A 17,753-nucleotide genomic window follows, 5' to 3' on the forward strand; every position below is an offset into this window, starting at 1 on the left:
GGCATGTTCGAGGGCGGCTTGCATCTCCTTAACCGTTGGTAGCACTCTAAATAAGTAAACGCACCACCTAAATTAAATTAAAATAATAAAATAAAATAGTTTATTAACACAAAAAAAATTCAAACCCCAGGGGCTTAAGAGCAATTCGATCTTTCTTGGGTTTCTCAAACATGACATTTTTGCCCCTGTTGATTTTTTTAAATATAAATTTAATTTAATTGAATCGAAAATTGAATTGAACTAGGGTGTCGTTCTAAAGTATTTGACTCAGCCGTCTAACTAACTCTCTCTCAATCAGGTACGCTCCGTAAATTATGGATCTTTATTGCCGTTGATTGATTAATTATCTATCATGTCAGATTTGTAGTACTCTTATAAATTACTAGCCCAATTGTTTCTTTATCAATTTTTGTTTTGCTGTAGTTATACTTGCAGATCTGTCTGTATATTGTGATTTTTTAGTTCAGTTAAAAAAAAGTTGAATAATGGTTGTTGCCTGCAATTCAAGTAATGATGTGCCAGTAAGATAATATAACACTCATAATTTAATCAAGATTATAATTTTAATGTATTAGTGGTTTTACATAATAAACCTATACATAGTTGTATTGATAAAATCGAGTGAACTGGGTTTATTGAGATTTAATTGATATTGTATCTCTTTGGAAGATATACATGATTCCGGGCATAGCCTGGATGGCCACTGAGCTATCCCCATGATAGCATCCACCCGGGTTCGAGTTTGAGTTCCGCCTCGGCTTGTTCAAAAAGGGAGATGACTGGAGGGATGTCGAAAGACAATTCACCCGGTAGCGGGTCTGGCACTCAGCGGGCTCGTTCCCCCAGGTTTACCCTCTGCGGGGGAGTCAAAGATTCGTTCGTAGGGGGTTCCTGAGTAACCAAAAAAAAAAAAGAAAAAAAAAAGTTACAATTATTATTTGCAGGAGGGAATACTTGATTATATAACAATGGCACCTACTACATTCTACGTTGGTTCGGAAGCTGGTCTTAAGAAGCTGGATGAGTACCTTTTGTCTCGTAGTTACATCACCGGGTACCAAGCGTCGAAGGACGATCTGACCGTTCATGGTGCTTTCCCAAAACCACCATCAGCTCAATACGTTAATGTGTCTCGTTGGTTTAACCATATTGAAGCACTTTTGAGAATCTCGTAAGTGCTTGAACCTGTTGTTAAATGATTAATAAGAACCTTCTAAAACTGTTATTGGTTTATAGTAGATCATAATTTGTGAATGTATATATTATAGTTGGATTGGATGTTAAGTGATTACAATTTTTTTTTTTTTTTTTTTTTTTATTTTTTATTTTTTTGCAGTGGTGTATCTGCTGAAGGAAGTGGTGTTACTATTGAGGGATCCGCTTCTTTCCCAGAAGAGGCCATTGCAACTCTTCCTGTTGCAGACACAAAAGTAAGTTCAACCTACTTTTTTGTTCTGTTTTAATACTCTTATATTAAGGAAAACTTATGTGTGGATTATGATTAGAAACCTTGTATTATGTCGATTGTTATAGGTGAAGTCTTTGAATTTAATGGTTTAATGGGATTGTGAATATAGAATATGTTTTGGCTGAGTTGTCACAGGTTTGACCCGTTTGAGATTGACACACGAACCAAATTGTGGGCGTTTTTGTTTCGTAATACAATCTTTTCCTAAGTATACGAGTTTTGATCGCTACAGTTACTAACTTTAGGTTTGGGTTGATCTTTTATTCATGACAAATCAGGTTGGTCTGTGTTTTCTAATACAAAAATTCAACTTGGTGCATATTCTTTAGGTTGCAGCTGATGAGGATGATGACAGTGATGTCGATCTTTTCGGTGAAGAGACCGAAGAGGAAAAGAAGGCTGCTGAAGATCGTGCAGCTGCATTGAAGGCATCCGGAAAAAAGAAAGAATGTGAGTTCATCTTCTTCATTATTTAATCAAGTATATGAAACTACCAGCCTCTTGAATAATTTCAGTTCTTTACTGACATTGATTTTATTTGTGATTTTGCTTGTGGTTTATATTATCAGCTGTTAAGTCTTCAGTTTTGATGGATGTGAAGCCATGGGATGATGAGACCGACATGAAAAAGCTTGAGGAGGCTGTTAGAAGCGTTCACCTCGATGGCTTGCTGTGGGGTGCATGTATGTTTTCTATAAATCTATTTTATAAGCTGCTACATTAATATTAATATGTGCTGTTTGAAAGAACATGTGATTAGATGATTAATTGATTAATTATCACTCACGTTTATTTAACTATTATAATTCTATTATCACGATTGCAGCAAAATTGGTACCAGTTGGGTATGGAATTAAAATACGACAAATTTGACCGATTTTACTGACTTTCTGGCTTTTCCGAATTTTGTGAGACTTTGACCTGATTTTTTTCAACTTTGACCCGAATTTTGACCGTTGACTGTCATATTAGACGGTTTTTTTTCGAGACGGGACGGGCTAGTCACCAAACCGTCGCAACGGCTCGAGACGGGATGTTTTGCAACAGTGATATATACACATATAATACACTTCAAAACATACTACAATAAGAACTCAAACACTTCTACATACTACACCAACAACAACAATTCACACACTTCATCAAAATGTCTACCTCAAAAAAAAAAAAAAAACATCCAAACAAAAACAAACAAACGAATCATCGGAGGTCGATCGTGATAAGTTTAATTCACTTCTACAAAGTACCGCTCAACACAATATTTTCATTCCGAGAAACACATCATCTTCTATCCCCCAACAAAATTTCACCCGACCACAAGGTGGTTTCATAACACCTCAACAAAATTTTGGTTACGGATACGGAGGTCCACTAGGCGGTTTTGGGGGTTACGGAGGTTCACAAGGCGGTTTTGGGAATCCCCACCAACAACATGCTAACCCTTTGTCAGAAGGTTCACAACCCGATATTGATGCGGTTCAAGAAACTCAATTTGATAATGAAGAAGTTGAAGAAACACAAACACCCGAGTCGCGTGGAAAAGGAAAACGGGCAAAAGTTATGTGGTCCGATGATGAAAGTCGAATTTTAGCGGAGTGTTGGGCACGAGCGTCGCTCAACAACATTATCGGGAACTCACAAACTACAAACTACTGGGACATTTCGGTCCACCGTCTGAGAGGATTACAACAGTTTGGTTACCGAGCCTCGCCGACAAGATCAATTAATGGGAAAGTGGAGTAAGATGTGTAAAGACATCAAGATCTTCATTTCAATTCATGAAAAGCTTAAACAACATTGAAAAATTGGAGAGAATGACGCGGATATGATGAAACATGCGAAAAAAGGTTTCAAACTTCAAACGGGTAGGACATTCGCATACGAAGAAGCTTGGAATAGTATAAAAGATTGTCCTCAATTTTTAACTTATGAAGGCTTCAACAACAAACGCGCCCAACTCGACTCAATTAATCTTGAAGATCCCGACCCAACACCGACACTAACCACGAATGTACCAAACTTGGAGCCTTTATTCCGAGGAGATCCTATCCGTCGTCCTCGAGGTTGTGATGGTTCAAAAAGTGCTAAAAGTTCCGGTTCTTCGGATGCTGCTTCTCGGCTTTCTTCGGACGAGGCTCGAGCTCGTGTTATTGATTCGTCCATAGCTACAAGGCAAACTATGGATGAGTTACGAAAAGAAGCACAAACTCGTACGAAATTTGATGGTTTAAGGCTTTTATCTCAAAAAGTTTCTTCCAACATTCTTGCGGACCAATATGAGTTGGTCATGAAATATCGGAGCCAGCTCACCAAAAAGTACTTAGCGGAGTACAATTCCGACGATGAAGAATAAATTATGTATTGTTTTTTTAATTATGTGTTTTTAATTTTTAGCTTTTAATTATGTATTTTTTTTATTTTTAATTGTACCTTTTTAATGTAATGTGTGTTTTTTATTTAATGAAAATTTCTATTTTATTAAATTTGTTAAAAAAAGAAAAAAAAAATAATAGTAATAATAATAATAATAATAATAATAATAATATAATAATAATAATAATATAATATTAATAATAAATATGAATAAATAAAATATTAATTATTGGAAGTGGGGACGATGTGATGGGTGTGATGGATGTTAGTGAATGTGGTTGGAAGAAGCTGCTGAGGTGGCGCTGATGTAGCAGCAGTGTGGTTCCATGACAAGTGTCATGGATAAGAGTGGTCTAACTTAAATGGAGTATTTAACTCTTCATTCAGATTTATCTCACTCTCTTACGATTTCTGTATTTAGATCAAATTAGGGTTTCCATTGTTTGATAGCATTTGTATACTTTGAGTAATTAGATGTTCATATGTACTTGAACAATTAGTAGAGAGATTGTGAGTGAATACGTCTACTGTGTCTGTATATACTACACAAGTGCTATACTACAAGTGCAACAAGTTGTAGTTGATTTTCTGTTCTTTTTTTTTGGCAAGGCAAACATATTTCATTACTCAAAGAGAAAGTTACAGACATGGCATATGAGGTTATGCCTTCAACTATCACTATAAATTTACAATCTAAACAGGAAGCTCAAAAACAGGAGAGCATTTGCATTCTTACATAAAAAAATTGCACTTAGCCGTTATCTTCGAAAGAATGTGGATTTAGAAGCCATTGACTCCACGCGATTGTTATTTTATTCGACCTTCTTGAAATCTATTCAAACGATTTGATTTGGACTTCATTTAGAGCCATGGGGCCATTACCCTTCTTCTTTTGGAATAGAGTAAGATTTCGATTTCGCCAAATGATGTACCCGGCTACCCATTCAATGGCTTGCCAAATCTTTGAAGTTTGAGAAGCATTCGAGATATTGTACATTCCGCTGAACATTTCACTTAAACTTGAGTACATTGGACGACTTGTATTACACCACCGAAAAATCCGAAGCCATAAATCTTTTGCGAAAGAACAATGTAATAATATATGTCCGACTGTTTCAACATCATTATCACAAACGGGGTATCGAACCGAATCCAAGTCCACTCCTCTTTTGTCGAGTTCCGCACGAACCGGGATTCGTTGTTGTTTAGCACGCCAAATAAACAACCCGATTTCTTGAGGAAGAATTTGAAGTCGTTTAGTCTCGATAGATGAAGTAGATGCCTGCAGGACCTTGTCATCGATGAGCTTAGATAATACATTGACTGAAAATAATCCGTTGGAATGGAGATTCCAAGACCATGAATCGGTATCACCTGTTGCAAACAAGAAACTGTTAAGTAATTCAGTGAGAATGGTTAGTTCTGATCGAGTTCTTCCCACTGGACTACGTTTCCAGCTCCATGTAAAAGATGATGAGCCGTTTTCCATTTTTATTCTGTTCATCAGCAGCACGTTTGGTTGCGACTCGAGCAAAAATAACCTCGTGAATCTATCTTGAAGCGCATGATTTTGTAGCCATTTATCCAATCAAAATTGTACCTGATCACCGTTGCATATACGTCTAACAAACGATTTAATAAACGATACACCAAGTTCATCAATATGTAGACCAACCTTATGTTTTTCCAGATCGAACCAGTACCCAATCTTGTATTTGAGTTTGACCGCCCAAACCTCCGTCCCGACCATAGATACTCGATATGATTTTGACCCAGAAAGCATTTTTTTCAACATGAAACCGCCGCCACCACTTTCCCAATAATGCTAAATTTTTTGAGTTTAAAGTCCCGATGTTTAATCCCCCGCCCTCATATGGTTTAAAATAGTATCCCATTTAACCCATGAAATTTTTGAATTATCCCTCGACCCGCCCCAAAAGAATTTTTTTCTCAAACCTTCGAGCATGGAGATAACACACGACGGAGCACGGTATAGGGAGAAGGCATAAAATGGAAGACTACTAAGCACGGATTTGATTAGGGTAAGGCGACCCCCAAATGACATCGATTTTGCGTTCCAATCCGCCAATCTTGACCGGAATTTTTCTATGAAAGGTTCCCAATCCCGAATATTATTCATCTTTTTTCCTATAGGGAGCCCAAGGTATGAGAAAGGAAAGTTTCCAATACGACATCCAAGTCTACTTGCCATCTCTTCAACTACATTTTGTTGGACACCCATTCCGAAAAGACAACTCTTCGAGATATTTACTTTTAGCCCCGAGAATATTTCAAAGCACTCAAGAAGTTTGAATATGTTTTGAGCATTTCGCTTACTCCACTCTCCGAAGAATATTTCAAAACCACTTTATCTTTTCCGACTTCAATCCCTTTGATAAGATTAGTTTGGACTGCTCGTTTGACAAGGGCATTTAGCCCTTCCGCCGCGATAATAAAAAGATAAGGATATATCGGGTCTCCTTGTCGAACTCCTTTATGGAGCATGAACTCATCAGTTGGGGATCCATTAACTAATACCGACACCGAAGCCGACGATAGGCATGTTTTCATCCAATTTCTCCATTTTAATTCGAACCCCATTTTTTCCATGATCTTGAGTAGAAACTCCCACTTGATACTATCGAAAGCTTTTTCAAAGTCGGCTTTAAAAACAAGACATTTTTTCTTGTCTTTTAAGCTCGTCCAAAGATTCGTTAGCCACTAGGATCCCATCAAGAATGTACCTTCCCTTTATAAAGGCACTTTGCTCAAAAACAATTATCTTGTGGATTATTTTTTGGATCCTTCTAGAAAGTATCTTGGCAATGATTTTATAATTGCTTCCAATGAGACTAATGGGGCGATATTCGCCTAAGCTCATTGGATCACTTTTCTTTGGGATCAATGTCAAGAAACTTGCATTACACCCTTTGGAAATTGTTTCCTTCGACCAAAACCAATAGATTGCCTTCTTCTTTGCCTTCTTCAAGTCCTCCTTTATCAACCAAATGAATTTTTTATAAAAATTTAGATTGAAACCGTCGGGACCCGGAGCTTTTGAGGAATCACAATCTTTAATAGCAAACCATATATCCTCTTCTGTAAATGGGGCTTCCAAAGCACAAGCTTCTTCAGGACTGATCGAATTAAATTGCAGGGAATTTAGAGACTCATAATTTGGTTTCGAAGTCAGATTATCCCAAAACAGTTTGCTTAAGTAATTGTGTATCTCACTCTTGATTGTTTCTGGTCGTTCGTCCCATACACCATCAATATTTAGACCTCTGATCAATGCTTTATTTGATTTCTTTCTAAGAACTGCATGAAAAAAGGATGTGTTCTCGTCGCCTTCAACAATCCACTTCAGTTTTGCTTTTTGTTTTAGCATATCAGATTTTTCCTTTTCTTTTTTTAACCAACACACCCTTGCATTCAGCCACTCTTCACGATCTGATTCAGAAAGAGGAGCTGAATCAGCTTTTTGTTCGAACTCCTCCATTGCTTTTTTACACTCTGCAATCTCAGCGTCTAGTACCCCATATTTCTGTTTACTCCAACTTCTAAGCGCTGCTTTTACATTTTTCAGCTTGTCTCTAAAGTTACAGTCATCCCTATTTCCTGTTACAGCTTTGTTCCATGCCTCGATAATGATCTTTTCTACTTCTTCCGATTCTAACCATACATCGAACAATTTAAAAGGTTTTGGACCGAAATCTATATTTTTGTCTCCGAGTAAAATCGGGCAATGGTCCGATGTGTTTCTATCTAGAGCAACTGATGAGACATCACCCCATGTATGTAGGAATTGATCATTGACCAAAAAAGGATCGAGTTTGCTAAATTTTTTTCCATTGTCGCTAATTCTTGTGAACCTTTTTGCTAATAATGGGACAGCGATCAGGTGATTTATTTCAATAAAATTGTTGAAATACTTGGCCCAATTTTTGTTGAAATTGTTGTTTCGTCTTTCATCTTGGGACCTTACTTCGCCGATCACCCATTCGACCTCGGGAAGTTGCATCAGTGATTCGAAACTTTCCCACAATTTCTTTTTTCCCTCTTCTATGTGAGGTCCATATACGTTGACAACTACCGTCTCTTTATCTTTTCCTATCCACTTCCCTTTTATTGCTAAAAAATGCTTTTTTCAACCGCTTCATTGACATCGAAAATGTTTGGATCCCATATAGTTAGCATACCCCTTGATTTGCCTACTTTTAATTTTTGAATGAATTTGAAATTTGAGGATCTCCATATTTTTTCAACCCATCTTTCATCTACCAAGTTACACTTTGATTCTTGAATGATCACGATATCAGGTGTTTCTGCCATCCTGAATCTTCTGAAACTTTCTTTGCTTTCTACATTCTTTTTACTACTACCGAAGCCACGAATATTGAGGGATAGTATCTTCATGGAAACAATTAACTTACGAGAGAGAGTTTGAAACCAGTTATTGTTTCGTATCATCCCAATCAACTCCAAATTTTGCACCAAATTCTTTGAGTCCAAAACTGGCAGAAGTAGGGATGGCATCGGGTCGGGTTTGGGTCGGTTTAGGTAATCCCGGACCCGAACCCGATTAAGAAACCCTGTCCCAAACCCGGCCCGAAACCCGTCGGGTCCCTATTTACTTACATACTATCTGGTTTCGGGTTTCCCCACGGGTAAACGGGTATACCCGATTAGTTATTATGTATATATTTTCCAATAAGTTACCAAATCAAAATATCGAAAAATAATTTAACTACTTCATGTTTAAAGTATTATAAAATATCACATACAAAAAGTTGATTGAAAAGTTTCTAAAATACTCAAATACACAAAGTATATAAAATATCACTTCTCGTGTATATGATTATATCGAGTAAAATTATACTCGTTTTCAAAACAAATAAGAAAAATCTTTCCTACATTAACAATATAATACTAATATTAAAATTAAAATTTTTACATAAAAATTATTATTAAAATTTCTCGGACCGGGTATACGGGTATGCGGGTCGGGTATATGGGTCGGGTAAATGGGTTTGTATCTAAAACCATACCCGAACCCGAACCCGGATTTTTTTTAACCATCCCCATACCCGGTCCATGACCCGACGGACTCGGGTCAGACCCGGCCCAAATATAACGGGTTTCGGGTTTCCCTAAGCAGAAGAGTTTCCAGATTTGTTCTTCGAGCACTTTTTTCCTCCAATTGAGATTGAGTTAGATTTTTGTTTCTGTTTTTTGGGTTCTGATCTATCAATATTCTTAAAGTGAAGAAGCCGCGAGGATGCTTTACAGGACCTTTGTGATTGGATTTTGTTTGACCTATCTGACTTTTGGTTTTTGCCTGCTATCGATTGTGATTTTCTTGTGATATGAACCGTTTTTGGTTTGTGGGGTTTTGGGATATTTGGTGGGACAGTTTCTTTTAGGGTTAAGGGAGAAGAGGTAGTGTTTTCGGATTGCGTAGTTTTTTGGATTACATGAGTGTTATCGGGTTGGGTTACATGTTTTGAATTCGAGTTATCATGAAGGTTAACAGGTTAGGATGTATGGAAAATATTAAATTTTCTTATTGGGCTAAAAGGGTAGGTTTCGTGGTTTGAGCTAAAAGGGCAATATTTGGTTTCTTCATGGGCTGCTATGGGTTGGGTGAGTCCTTTGTGGGTATTAGGGCTAAGGCAATTTGAAGTAGATTTAGTAGATTCATGGTTTAGGTCCAGTGGGTCAATTGGGTTGGGGGAGGTAATATGGGCTACGTTTTGTGGGATTGGGTTTATTGGGCTGCATGTCTTGAAGGTTTCTTTAGGGTTAGGGTTAGGAGAGTTAGGGGTAATATGAGGGGTTACCTGTACCTGACTGAGGTGGGCCCCATCTTGATCATAGCACTTCGACTTCTGGACTGGGGTATTAACTGCTACATCGTTTTTCTCCCCTTGCATTGGAATGGAACTGCCGTCTTTACTGCTATTACAATTATTGATATTTTTAAAATTTTCTCTTGTATCTATGCACTTGGATGATTGGTCTTCCACATTGTCTCCCCGTATTGTTACCGGACTTACAGTTTCCGGCACAGATTCTTCATCGGGATTTTCCATGTGCTCGTAATCGTTAGACATCCAATCAGTGATATCATCGCCCGCCCCCAAGTCTAATTCTACTATGTCACGAATTTCCTCTGAAGCTCTGATGTACATGATTGTCTCATCTAACTTGACCCTTATCGACTCTTGAATCGGATCAGGACTTTTAACTTTGACAAGAACTTTACCTGATACAAGATTTTGGTTTCCTTCATGTAGGCTACAGTTTTTGGTATCCAAAACTTGTCCACACCATTCAACAATTCTTCTAAAATTTGTTTCATTCCATCCTGAAATAGGTACTCCATGTATACTTACCCAAGTTAGTCTACCTGAAAACAATGTGTCTTTTTCCCCACGTCGCAGATTTTGGACCCATCTCTTCAGGTTATGATTTTTAGATAACAGAATGTTTTCTGCTACCATCTCTGATTCAAAAACGAAGATGACCTCTAGACCTCCAATGTACTTTATTGAAACCTCGTTTATTCCTTCTTCTTCACATATCTCTTGTAATTGTTCAAGGATGTCATTGTGTCGACGTCTCCAATTAATGCACTTTTAAGCATGCCTGTAATGTTACTGTCCTTCTCAATGTTAATAAGTCGACCTTGATTATTGATCTTCTCGGATTCACTCTTAGGATTATGGTTTTGATCGTGATTTGGAATGTTGTGATATGAGTTATTTGGTTTCCAAGTGTTTTCTGTGTTGGGTTTTGGTATATTCTGTTTTGGTGCATAGGTTTGTGGGTATCTATGTGGGCATTGGTGAGTTGGTGGGTAGGGAAAGGGCTTTCTTGTTGAGTTTACAACATCAGTGTATTTTCTGCCATCATTGACGACATCATGAAAACGGGTATGGTATCGTCGGTTCATGTTCAGGCTGGGAAAGTCTTCTTGATGATATGAGTACCCCTCCTTTCTTTCTCTTTCAGTGAACATGTTATGCTTTTTATCTTCGCTCTTTTCGCTCCTGGCTTTGTACACCCTTAATTGTGTTTCACCGGCCTGGATTTTTGATAATCTTGCAGCAAAGTATGCAGGATCGTTTACACCTTCATATCTTACGAAACCGTAGCGTTGCCCATTCCTTAATCTGCTTCTTGCCATGTATATGTCATTCACATTCCCTTGTCTTTTGTAAACCCACCATAGATCTTCAACCGACCAAGTTGTTGGAAAGTTGAAAAACAGAAAAGATGCCACTCGTTTACCTCTTGCCCTTGAGGTGAATATGTTGTTGTAGTATCCATTGTCGCCTCCGTGCGCCGCCTTCCGAGCCCCTCGAATAGCCATACCTTGCTCTTGTTTCTCTCTCTAAGTTTCCCCTCATTCTCTCTCTTTATCAATCTACTCGATCAAAAGCACCAATTGAATATTGAAGATTGTCACTACCACCGTCAGAATTGCAAATTGAGATGTGGTGTCTTCTAGGTGACGTCGACTACCTCTTTCCGTTTTGTTTCCAGCCGCAGCACACACCACCAATATATATTAAAAATAAAACCTACTCTAAAAAACTCCCTGATTTTCTATAATATATTGATATTGATCTCTTTTGATTGAAGAGTCTGCCTCCTGTAATTGGAGGATTTATACCTGTATTTTGTACACATCTTATTGATTTTGGTCAGAAATATGACAAAAGAATCTTGAAAAGGGGTCTATTCACTATAGAGTATCGAGTGGTTTGGACTTATATGATGTCTCAGTTCAAACATCGCTAGAAACATTTCTTGTGATGACCATGAAAAAGGATCGAAAACGTTAGACCGCTTATTTTGAGGTGACCAAGAAAAATGGTCAGAAACGATCACGGCCAATCTGGTTAGGCTTTTTTACATATGAGTAAAACTACTCCCCTTGGGTTCAACATTCGGTTTAGAATTGAATAACCCAAAAAAAAAAAGTTGAAATTGCAAACCGGTTTTGAATCGATCGAACCAAAACAGAATTAATGAATATTCAATTTTGAAAATTTTAATATTAGTTAAATCAAAAACTGGTTCTAAACCGAATTCAGATTAATAATATATTTAACTATTATCTATATATACTATTAGTGACATCACCAATACTTAATATTTTTTATTTGTACAATTAAATTTGTTTTTATCAAATATATACATATATATACATACTATTAGTACACATTTATAAATTGTAACTTTTGCCGACGTCAACATGACACCACGTTGACATCAACATCCAATTTTTCTTATCATCTATATATGCTAATGCTATATGCTATTAGTGATCATTCATGAATACTAACCTTTGTTGATGTTAGCATGACGTCACACTAACATCATCATTCTATTTCTTTATTTCATTAAAATAAATTGATATATATACATATAGCATTAGTGATCATTCATGTATAGTAACTTTTGTTGACAGTAGCATGACGTCACACGGTCGTCAGCATGACGTTTGCATCCATTTTTCTCTTTTTACAATTTTTTTTTATATTTATTAATTTATGTATACTAATAGGGATGGCAATGGATCGGATATAGATCGGATGATGCCATATCCACATCCATATCCATTTAATTTTTCCTCATCCATATCCATTTAATTTCAGTTCATCCATCCATATCCATATCCGATGGATCAAGCGGGTTAATGGATATCCGTTGGATATCAAATGAAATGTTAGTCTAACGATGAATTTATCAATTTAATATAGATTATAACAAATGTAAATATTTAATCTTTATGTTTTTTATTTGTTACAGATGTTTTGATTGTATTTTTCGCCGATCGTGAATTAATTAAGCAAAATACGTTATAATATAAGTAAATATACGTTTAAACTAATCTAAATATGTAACTTTGAATATTGTTAGTAAAATTTAATTATCGTGACTATCACAACCTTTATTTACGTTAATAATTTAAGAAATTGTAGGTTATATGTATATGTATATCGATATGTAGATGTATATGCATATATTTTAATACGTATATATGTATGTATAAATGTATTTAAGGTGATAATGGATATATCTGTGGATGATAAATCGTCATCCATATCCGATCCACGAAATATTTAAATCGTCCATATCCATATCCATATCCATATCCATATCCGTTAATCGTCCATTTATATCATCCATATCCATTATAAATGGATCGGATCGGGTGGATGTCCATGGATAGAACATCCATTGCCATCCCTATATACTATTAGTGATCAGTCATTAATTGCAACTTTTGTTGACGTCGAACATGAATGAAGTTATGTATAAATAAATCTTTATTGCCAATAATAAATTCAATTTCAGTTTAACCAAAACTAAACCTAATTTGAATTCGGTTTGGTTTTGGTTTTAATTTTGAAATTTGAATTCGGTTTTGATTCGATTTTCGATTTTGCTTCAATTTTTTTTACTAAAACAAGAAAACTGAACCGAAAAATTGAATCGATAAACACCTATTTCCCGAGAAGGTTTAAAATCCGTTTACAATTCGGTTGAGAATATTTTTGAAGCAATCAATTCAGTGGCGGAAGCATGAATTTTTTTTATTGGGGGCGAAATTTTTTTTTAAAACGTAGCAAATTTTTTTGGTCAAAATATGAAGGTTTATGGCCAAAATGTGAAGGTCTTGAGGCAAAATATGGAGGTTTTGGGACAAAATGTGTAGGTTTGGGAACAAAATATTGAGACTTTGGGGCAAAAGGAAGAAATATAAACACGAAACAAAGTAATCCACATAGTCTAGGGACTGAAAAGGAAGAAATATAAACTTACAGGGGGAAATATTATAACATTTTCATTAACAAAGCTCTGACCAAATCTCAGCACACCATTGCCGAAGAAACATTTGGATCCGACTGCAATTAACCCAATATGAGCGGTAAGTTCAGTTCAAGTGTATCTCTATAAACCTAATCGTCGCTCATATTCTTTTGATTTACAAATCCCATAAACATCGTTTCAAACCTAATCACAAGTTCAGTAGCAATTACTGGCCAATTAAATTTGGGGATGAAAATAATGGAGGATTCTTTTCCTCTGAAAGACGAGAAGGAAATGCAATTTCTTTAGCTTGACAAGACAAATGTCTGATTACTGCATCTGCATGGCAATGTGATGCAATGAACACGAAGTTATTTGTTTTATTTGGTATATTACTTAATTGATTGATTGATAGTTCATATATTGAATACAGGTAGTAAAAAATCAGCAGAATGTAGTTCGAGTTTATGGTTAGCATCAAATGGAAGTAAGAGATGGGGTGAAGTGTTTTTTCTTCTTTACACTCCTTTTTGGCTAACTCTCTGTCTCGGTATTGTTGTTCCTTACAAGCTCTATGAGGTATCAGTTTTTTTATTTTTATTTCTATTATATTTAATTTAATAAAAATAGGCAAGCCTGCATCCGCCTAAAACTATTGACTACTTGATTGTTGATGCTACTATTAGTTTACCAAGAACGAGTTTTGATTTGGAATACTTGCAGAAAGTTTTAGTGTTCAGAATTTATACTTTGAAAGGTTAATCGCTAGTTTCGGTGTGAATGTTAAGACATACTCCATTCATTTATGTCCCATATTTCAAACGTAACACTGTAATTTCAGATTATTGAGTTACTCCTTCCGTCCCAATTTAATTGTCCCCAGACAAAAAACACAGTTTAAGAAAATGTCATAAAAGTATTGTACTTTCTGTTTACTTTCCAGTTTTACCCTTACTTTTTCTTTCTCCTTTAATCTTATCCACATACATTAAGGGCATAATAGAACTTAATCTTCTTATTCTTTTCTATTTATGAAAGTTGTCAATTAATTTGGGACATTCCAAAATGGAATACTGGACAATAAATTAGGGGTGGAGGGTATTAGATTAGGCTTTTTAGGGTTTGAAAACAATGTTATGTTTTGTATTCCATGCTCATTATTATCTTATGTTTCATGAAGACTGTAATTGTGTTTATTGACACATACTTTTGTTTACTTTATATATAAATATAAATATAAATTATGTCAACAGGATTTCAAGGAGTTGGAGTATTTGCTTTTGGGACTTGTTTCCGTGCTTCCTGCTTTTCTTATACCAATATTTTTTGTTGGAAAGGTGAACTTTGTATGGTTTTTTAGTTTCATACGACTAAACAGTGTACTGATGTGATTAATGTATTATCAGTTGAATGAAAGTTCATGAGATATCTACATTTTTTTTTACAAAATGTGCTTTTTTTCAGGCGGATCGTAGTCTTAGCTTTAAGGATCGATATTGGGTGAAGGCAAGTACATTTGTATTGATTCAATATCTACTTCATTTTCGCATGATTCACATTTCGTTTTATCAGCAGATGATAATGGTTAAAAAGGATTCTTACATCATCAAAAACAAAATTGTATATAAATGCAGGCAAGTTTATGGATAATAATCTTTGGTTACGTTGGGAACTACTTTTGGACTCATTATTTTTTCACAGTGCTCGGTGCTTCCTATACCTTCCCATCTTGGAAGATGAATAACGTAAGCCATACTGCTATCTGTTTAGTCCCATACACCTCAACATTTTTACATTTTTCGTTTATGTATATTTGTTTTTTTTTTTTCCTCTTAAGATTTATCAAATTTATTTGCAGGTACCTCACACAACGTTCCTATTGACAATTGTGTGCTTCTTGTTTTACCATGTGACATCAAATATGACACTTCGTAGACTACATCATGCTATTGCTCACTTGCCAGTTAAAACACAATGGTTTATTAAGTCTGCGTGGATTCTAGCTCTTTCATATTTTATTGCGTTTCTGGAGACCATAGCTATTTCAAATGTACGTGTCCATTTCTTATATCACCCATGAGACTAATTATAACTTTCGACTATGACTAACAGTATTATATTTTAAAAATGTGCAGTTTCCTTACTATTCATTTGTGGACCGATCTTTGATGTATAAAGTTGGTTCGTTGTTTTACGCCATCTATTTTCTTGTGAGCTTCCCAATGTTTCTAAGGTAAGTACTTAGATCATGTGCCTAGTGGTATCGCTAACGAAACATTGCTTCAACGGCATCCCCTTCACCTTGTGTGTTGGGCTGGGGGTTAGGCCATGGGTTCGAGCCTCGCTCTGCCCATCCTATTAATTAATCTGCCTGAAATATGGATATCCAGATTGACCTCGGGGGGTTTTCTCCCGGATCCATTCAGGATTCAAACCCAGTCCGCCTGCCCCTCGGGATGGTTAAAGGATCGGGTTCCTGTAATGCGATTCGGGTTTCCTCCCGAACGCGTGTGTGTGTGCAAATGATGAGTGTCGTTGAAATAGTTGAAATAAATGATGATGCAAATCTTGCCGTTCAAAAAGAAAGAAAGAAAAAAAAAATGTGCCTAGTGGTATCAGTTATAAAATGTAACAAATATATGTCACTTGTTCATTGCTGTATTTCGTGATTATATATAGGATTGATGAGAATGTTGAAGATCTGTGGGACCTACCCAGAGTGGCTGTTGATGCTTTAGGGGCAGCTATGCTCGTCACCATAATACTGGATTTGTGGCGTCTTTTCTTGGGCCCCATTGTTCCTATTCCAGACAGCAAAATGCGCGCTGAACCTGGCCTCCCTTGGTTCCCTGGACGCACTGAACTGTAGTTCAAAATGTTTGTTGTAATTTTGGATGCTTTGTTGTACCTTCCTCCACTCGGAAGCAATCTCTTTATTCGTCGAATAGAGAGAGGGATGACTTTCTCTACTTTCTGGGTAGAGAAAGGACTTGTTTCTATTCTCGGATAGGGGAAGGATTGTCTACATCTCACCTCCCCATACACCACCACTCATTGTGGTATTGGGTTTTGTTGTTGTTGTTGTTGTTGTACCTTCCTGATAAGATGTTAGTTGTTGTTTCACATTCATTGTAATGATTTTAGATTGACAAAATTTCATTCCTCGTTCCTGAACTTTACATCAAATTTGACTCCATATCCTTTTTTTTTTTTGTGCATTCCTCGTCCCTAATGTATCAAAAATCTACATCCCTCGTCCTCCCGTCTACTTTCTGTCAAATCCAGCCGTTACCTCTTATCACGTGCATATCATGTGAGGGTATTTTTGTCATTGTTAAAATTTCCCTTCATTATTATATTAATAATATATTTATATTTTATTTATTATATATATATTATATAATATAATTATATTATTATTTTTATGGAGGTTATATATAGATTAGAATTTAGAAATACATCGACGGGACCAGTTCAACAAGAAAGGAAATTAGATCTAGAAATGAAATTAGATCCACTTCATATACAAATGAAAGTCGTTGGTCACGATTTGGTGTAGATATGAAAATGCCAGATCTGCAAATTTCGACGGGACCAGTCAAGATTTCAGTCACGAGGGATGTAGATCCAATACTCCGGTTTCAGTCACGATTTCAGTCACGATTTGGTGTAGATCCAATACTCCGGCGGCCTCAGGTCACGATTTCAGTCACCAAATCGGATCTTGGAACTCAAGGTTCAAGAACATGTGATTATGTCAATTAATTTGTTTTAGAGTTTGAATTTTGTTATGGAGCTTAGTTTTTGTTTGTTAATTGTTATATTTATTTGTAGAATTTTACATATCATTGTTGTAATTGTTACGCAGATTATGTCAATTATTCATGTTTTTATTTAATTTATACATTATATTATAATTATAATGTGTTGCAAGCAAGGTTGCAAAATTCGCTATTCGGGTATTAATCGGTCAGGACTTTGGAAGGATTAATCGGTAATTCGCGGATTAATCGGAGATTAATCGGATTGTACTGTATATATTTAAATATTAAATTTTAAAAATTATGTGTAACTATGGAAAAAAAAC

General features: G+C 36.0%; 1 protein-coding gene across 1 annotated transcript; it reads left to right on the forward strand.

Moving 5' to 3' along the window:
* The first annotated feature begins 246 nt into the window (after positions 1-246).
* LOC139851695 (cycloeucalenol cycloisomerase-like) lies at positions 247-16,723 on the forward strand. The gene is made up of 12 exons (XM_071840825.1): positions 247-298; positions 945-1,171; positions 1,337-1,430; positions 1,798-1,918; positions 2,038-2,151; positions 14,100-14,245; positions 14,920-15,003; positions 15,131-15,172; positions 15,301-15,411; positions 15,525-15,716; positions 15,802-15,899; positions 16,346-16,723. Exons 2-12 carry the CDS (start codon positions 969-971, stop codon positions 16,533-16,535), a joined length of 1,395 nt encoding a protein of 464 aa, XP_071696926.1. The 5' UTR covers positions 247-298; positions 945-968; the 3' UTR covers positions 16,536-16,723.
* The last annotated feature ends 1,030 nt before the right edge of the window (positions 16,724-17,753 follow it).

This window comes from Rutidosis leptorrhynchoides, chromosome 6, assembly GCF_046630445.1.
Source record: "Rutidosis leptorrhynchoides isolate AG116_Rl617_1_P2 chromosome 6, CSIRO_AGI_Rlap_v1, whole genome shotgun sequence".
NCBI lineage: Eukaryota > Viridiplantae > Streptophyta > Magnoliopsida > Asterales > Asteraceae > Rutidosis > Rutidosis leptorrhynchoides.

What these genes read in the sequence shown, in the direction of transcription:
- LOC139851695 (XM_071840825.1), top strand. Translation starts at nt 969, where the DNA reads ATGGCACCTACTACATTCTACGTTGGTTCGGAAGCTGGTCTTAAGAAG. An exon ending in TTCCTTACAAGCTCTATGAG is followed by an intron (nt 14,246 to 14,919) that starts GTATCAGTTTTT and finishes TTATGTCAACAG; the next exon opens with GATTTCAAGGAGTTGGAGTA. An exon ending in CAATATTTTTTGTTGGAAAG is followed by an intron (nt 15,004 to 15,130) that starts GTGAACTTTGTA and finishes GCTTTTTTTCAG; the next exon opens with GCGGATCGTAGTCTTAGCTT.